This window comes from Nasonia vitripennis, chromosome 1, assembly GCF_009193385.2.
Source record: "Nasonia vitripennis strain AsymCx chromosome 1, Nvit_psr_1.1, whole genome shotgun sequence".
Lineage (NCBI taxonomy): Eukaryota > Metazoa > Arthropoda > Insecta > Hymenoptera > Pteromalidae > Nasonia > Nasonia vitripennis.
The window spans coordinates 29291030-29296351 of record NC_045757.1 but is presented as its reverse complement, the minus strand read 5'-3'; the positions used below and the strand labels follow the sequence as shown (position 1 = coordinate 29296351).

Sequence of the window (5322 nt, the reverse complement as noted above, 5' to 3'; positions counted from 1 at the left end):
AGGATTTAAAAGTGGCACTCCTCGGCCAACTTCATAGTGCCATAATAAATTGTGTACAGTGCGGCTATGTTCATGCTGTACAGCGTAGCCAAAAGTGGCAGAACAGAAAGCGGTAGATTTGAAAAGTTTAAAAACCGAAAAAAAATTGGTGTGATTAAATTTTGAATATCGGGCAATTAATAAGGTACTAAATAAATGAGTTACTGTACAAAAATTTTTTTACTGCAAAAATAGTTATAAACATTCATTGAATTTTGTACGTACTTCTACCCGAATCCCATTATTCAAATCGTAAAAAATTTTAATTTCGGCATTACGGTCGGTTGAAAACGGTTGACTAATTAACTATATGAAAAGTATGAATTATTTAAAGATTTTAGAATAATCAAAACGTTTAAACAACAATATAAATGCAATACAACGATTTGTACTGAAATTGTAAAATATTCTAATTACGCTTTAAACTATGTACTCTAAGGGGTTTTTGAGGTCGCTGATTACGAATCTGATATCAGATTTGCAAAATGATTTGTTTAAATAACTTTGTTTATGCAAATTGCTGCATAATTTGAGTTTTGAGAGAAACCAATTACTATAAGTGGTTTTTGCGGTCGCTGATTACGAATCTGATATCAGATTTGCAAAATAATTTGTTTAAACAATTTCGTTGATGCCAATTACTTAATGTCTTTTTTTCGATTTTTAAACTTTTCAAATTTACCGCTTTCTGTTCTGCCACTTTTGGCTACGCTGTACAGCGTGAACATAGCCGCACTGTACACAATTTATTTTGGCACTATGAAGTTGGTCGAGGAGTGCCACTTTTAAATTCTCGAAGCCCTGCACTGAGGGCTGAGGGGAGGTCGGATAAACAGTGGATCGACGCTGCCGTAACATCTGTGTGGCGCTGCGGTCAGGTGGAAAAATCTTGATTACTGGCGCCGTATTCTGTAAGGATTTTCGTTCGAGTCGTACTGACTCGACTCGAGTAGCGCTGCGCGAGCGGTGTGCGAGCAGCCATGGTCCTAGTGACATTCTGGGGAATAAATGTTACCTACTTTTTCAGGACGGCTCGTACATATTTGATGAATGCGAATACTTACGCGCTTTTCTTGCTCTAAACGCACATATTAAAATAACAATGTGATTAATGATGAATGAATAATAATGAATAAATAATAATAATAAATAATAATAATTATAATGAATGAATAATTCGAATTTAATAAGCTTATGAGTAAAAGAATAGAAGTAAAGAAAAATAATAAAATAATAAAAGTAAAAGAAATGAAATTTTTTGTTTATTTTAACTAGAAAAATTTATTACATTAATAGAAAATTACAAAGTTTTATCATTTTTTTAAGATATAAATTAAGGCAATATAGAAGCTATCCATAGCTCTTAGAATCTATAATAAATTACAGATATTGAAGTTATTAAAATATAACTACCGAGGGATAGTTGAAGCAGAGGAAAAACATTTTCCTCTGCAGTTTATCAACGATAATAAGCTTGTATTATTCTTTGCCTCTCTGCAATCCCAGCAGGGTGATCTCTTGGACGTTGAAGTAAACGAACATTACGTTGTCGTATTGGTGGTATGTTATCATGAATTCTGAAATAAAATTTTTGTTCCATTTAGTATTTATTTTGCGGATGTATATGTAGAGTAAGAAGTATGAATATAGATTGATTCATGTATTTACCCATGTCTTCGTCGATAATTATGCAAAATTGCGCAGGCATTTGTTATTCTAGCTAATTTATTTGGAGTGTAATGCAGCTTTCTAGCCCTTTTCAGTACTCTCCAAACATTTGTGAATATTCCTATGGTCTACTCTACTCTACAGCGTGTCCTTACATGCTCTGTTGTATAAGCAACTTCTGGTGTTCCTGGTTGAGCATCTAATATAGGAGTCAACAACACAGGAGAAACTGTGTAACCACTATCCCCTATGAAAAATACAGTATTTTTAAGTATTCATAATGTAGATGATTTACTACTTTCATTATCATAGTTGATATAATATTAACAAATAAATATATATGTTTCGTGTATCTCACCTAGCAAGTAACAATTCCTTTCACCTTCACCTTCAGCTCGTAAATTTTCCATGTATTCTCTGGCCTCAGAAAATTGCCACACATATCTATCATTGTTGCTACCGGGGCAAGTCCGTATATTTAAAATATTATAGTTGGCATCTACAATCTGTAATAAGTAACAAAATATTGTAACAATCAATAAGGCCAATGATCCCTGGTATACGAATACTCCTTCTGAACCTACAATCCATTATAAAAGGAATACTTATATATCTTTTATTATTAATAAAAAATAATTGTCTTGTTATATAGCTACCGTGCTTGAATACGGTCTCTTTCCAATCTCTTCTCAAACTTCGAGGAGCGAATACTAATTCTTTCTCTATTAATGAGTTTTACCATAATAGTAATATAGATGACGATGATGATGAGATTCCTGAACTTGTTACCAAGACTCAACTGGATTTGTTTAAACAACCAAGAAAAGTAATTCTGAATGCAGAAGAAGTCATAGTTACTAATGTACATACTGATTACGGCAGTGCTTATGTTTTACATTTGTTTGAACAGTATGAACCCTTAGCTGTTAGCTATATGAAAGTATTACTAAATAGTGAAGTACGCTATTGCCATGTTTACTTTAAGTCAGCGCAAGACTCTTTAGAAGTTGAAACTGTTTTTGATAAATATGATTTGTCCAAAAAATATTTAATTGTTCTGAGATCTTGCAGATTAATGGCAGAAGCCATGAGTTGAGCATAAAAATTTATGTTGTATTCCAAAAGACTTATTTTGTAATAAGAGTAATTAGAATAAGCTTTTTAAGTTTTTACAATTTTAACAAAAGGATACTAAAAAAAATTTAAACCACCTCAGCACTGTTAAAAAAGAATAAATTAGATTCTGATTATAGTACTATATTTTGTATTTTGAATAAAAAAAACATTATTATTTTAAATAAATAAAAAATTAAATAAAAAATTTTGTAATAAATTTTTCTACTTGAAATAAAAAAAAATTTCATATCTTAGTGTTTCTTCTTTTACTCATAAGCTTATTAAATTCGAATTATTCATTCATTATGATTATTATTATTTATTATTATTATTTATTAATTATTAATTTATTCATCATTAATCACATTGTTATTTTAATGTGTGCGTTTAGCGCAAGTAAAGCGCGTAAGTATTCGCATTCATCAAATATGTACGAGCCGTCCTGAAAAAGTAGGTAACATTTATTCCCCAGAATGTCAATAGGACCATGGCTGCTCGCACACCGCTCGCGCAGCGCTACTCGAGTCGAGTCAGTACGACTCAAACGAAAATCCTTACAGAATACGGCCCCTGGGACATTGCAGCGGAGTCGTTCGGCTGCTCTTCCGACCGATCCTTAAATCTTTTGGGGATAAAATATTACGAGCGGCTGCCACGGCCATTTTTCTGCCAATTTTTGTAAAAACGCTTATTGAAACGACATGAGTGCCAGCTAGCCCCTCTCTCCAGCTGTGTCCAGCCAATAGACCTCGGTGCGCACTAGCGTCCCTTGTGAAAACTTCGGAAGTAACCTAGGAGACGAACTTGGACCTCGACTATCATTCGTCTTTGCATCGGCAATCAGTCAAGTTCGAGCAGTGTATACGTTTCCTCTGAGATTTGAACGAATTTCTCAATCCAGTGTTGGTTGAACGAAATAGTGAGTGCGCGTGTGTTAAAAGTGCCGAGTTATTTTTTCGATAAAGTTTTAAGAAACAATTGTACCATGGCTAAGGATGTAGTCGGCTTCGTCAAGCTGAACGAAAATAACTACTTGGACTGGAAATATACAATAAACTTTGTCCTGCGTTCGATCGAACTTGACTCGTACGTGTTTGGCGACAAAAAACAGCCGATAAAACTAGAGAAACCTGCAGAATGGAAGGCATGGAAAATGAAATCGTTGAAAGCGCTGCATATTATAATGGACTCTGTAGAGAGAAGACTGCATCGTTATCTGCTGCACTGCGAATCTGGGACAGAAGCGTGGAACGAGATAAATTTAATGTATGAAGAAACTCACGCAGGTCTGGTGCCTTTATGGCAAGAATTCCACGAATTCAAGTTCAAAGATGGCATAAAGGTGACCGAGCAGATTGATCATTTCGGAAAGATAGTATCGAAGCTCATTGCCAGGGATGCTAAGCTGGACGATGCAGCGATACAGGCCAAGCTACTGAATGTTTTGCCAAAAGCATTTTTTCAGGTACGCATAGCATGGAACCTCATTCCTCCATTGCGCAGAAACCTGGACGACCTTTACAAGCTCATAATGGCGGCAGAAAAGCGTCTCGCAAAGGAACTAAAAGAATTAGAGTCACTTAAGTGTGCCCTTAAACCGGTTAACATTGATGAAAGCGGAGACCAGACTGCGCAACATAAGAAAATCGGTAACGGTAAGAAAAAGTTTTATTCAGAGCAACGAACGAGGTGCTCGATTTGCGAAGAACGAGGACACAAGGCAGAAGAATGTGCGCTTAAGACATACGCAAAAACTCAAGTTATAGCGTCGGTAAGCGGAGTATGTCATAAGACGACTGACAGTGACGCGGATGCATGGCTGACCGATACAAGTGCCAGCACGCACATGACTTTCCGAAAAGATTTTTTCACCAGCTATGAACCTTTAAGTGAGAATTTATACCTTAGAGTTGCTGGCGATAGGTTCCTCGAAGTGCTAGGACAGGGAACAATAATCGTCACGGAGAAAATAGGTGGAAAAATTCAAGAGAGAAAGATGCAAAACGTTCTTTTAGTGCCAGAGCTAAAGAAAAATTTGTTCTCCGTAAGTGCCATCATCGAGAAAGGATATTCTTTTTACGCCGTCAAAACTCATTGTGAAGTGCGCAATTCGGAAAATAAACTTGTTCACCGAGGTGTTAAAAAGAATAGAGGATTTTTCAAAATGCTCTTCAAGATCAAGTCACCTGCGTCCGCGAGATACGGTCCAGTCGTATCTCACGAGGAATAGTTATTATTGTGAAACTTCCCTGGTAGCAGCGTTCCCGAGAAAGTACACTGCGCGTGCCTGAAAGCTACCGAGATTTTTCAAATCTAGCAGATTTCCAGAGAAGAATCTAGATGAAAACCCCGATAAATCAGACATGATTTCTGGAAGAAATCTCGGTAGAATTTTGTCTCCACTATTGTTTGAAAATATTCGTAAATTGATGAATATATACACCGTATAAATTCATCTACAATGTTTTTTGTGAAGGGGAAACATGATTTTTAATGTGC

General features: G+C 35.6%; 1 protein-coding gene and 1 long non-coding RNA gene across 2 annotated transcripts; one reads left to right on the top strand and one right to left on the bottom strand.

Moving 5' to 3' along the window:
• Nucleotides 1–1346: 1346 nt before the first annotated feature.
• LOC103317073 lies at nt 1347–2277 on the bottom strand. The gene is made up of 3 exons (XR_512710.4): nt 2066–2277; nt 1708–1954; nt 1347–1616 (listed from the first exon to the last, which is right to left on the bottom strand). It is a non-coding gene; the product is annotated as an uncharacterized LOC103317073 (long non-coding RNA).
• A 1531-nt stretch (nt 2278–3808) lies between these two features.
• On the top strand, nt 3809–5053 carry LOC103317081. Its single transcript, XM_008213807.1, has one exon. It carries the CDS (start codon nt 3809–3811, stop codon nt 5051–5053), a length of 1245 nt encoding a protein of 414 aa, XP_008212029.1.
• The last annotated feature ends 269 nt before the right edge of the window (nt 5054–5322 follow it).

Bases quoted from the DNA above. Each gene is read 5' to 3' on its own strand.
- LOC103317081 (XM_008213807.1), top strand. From the start codon at position 3,809: ATGGCTAAGGATGTAGTCGGCTTCGTCAAGCTGAACGAAAATAACTAC.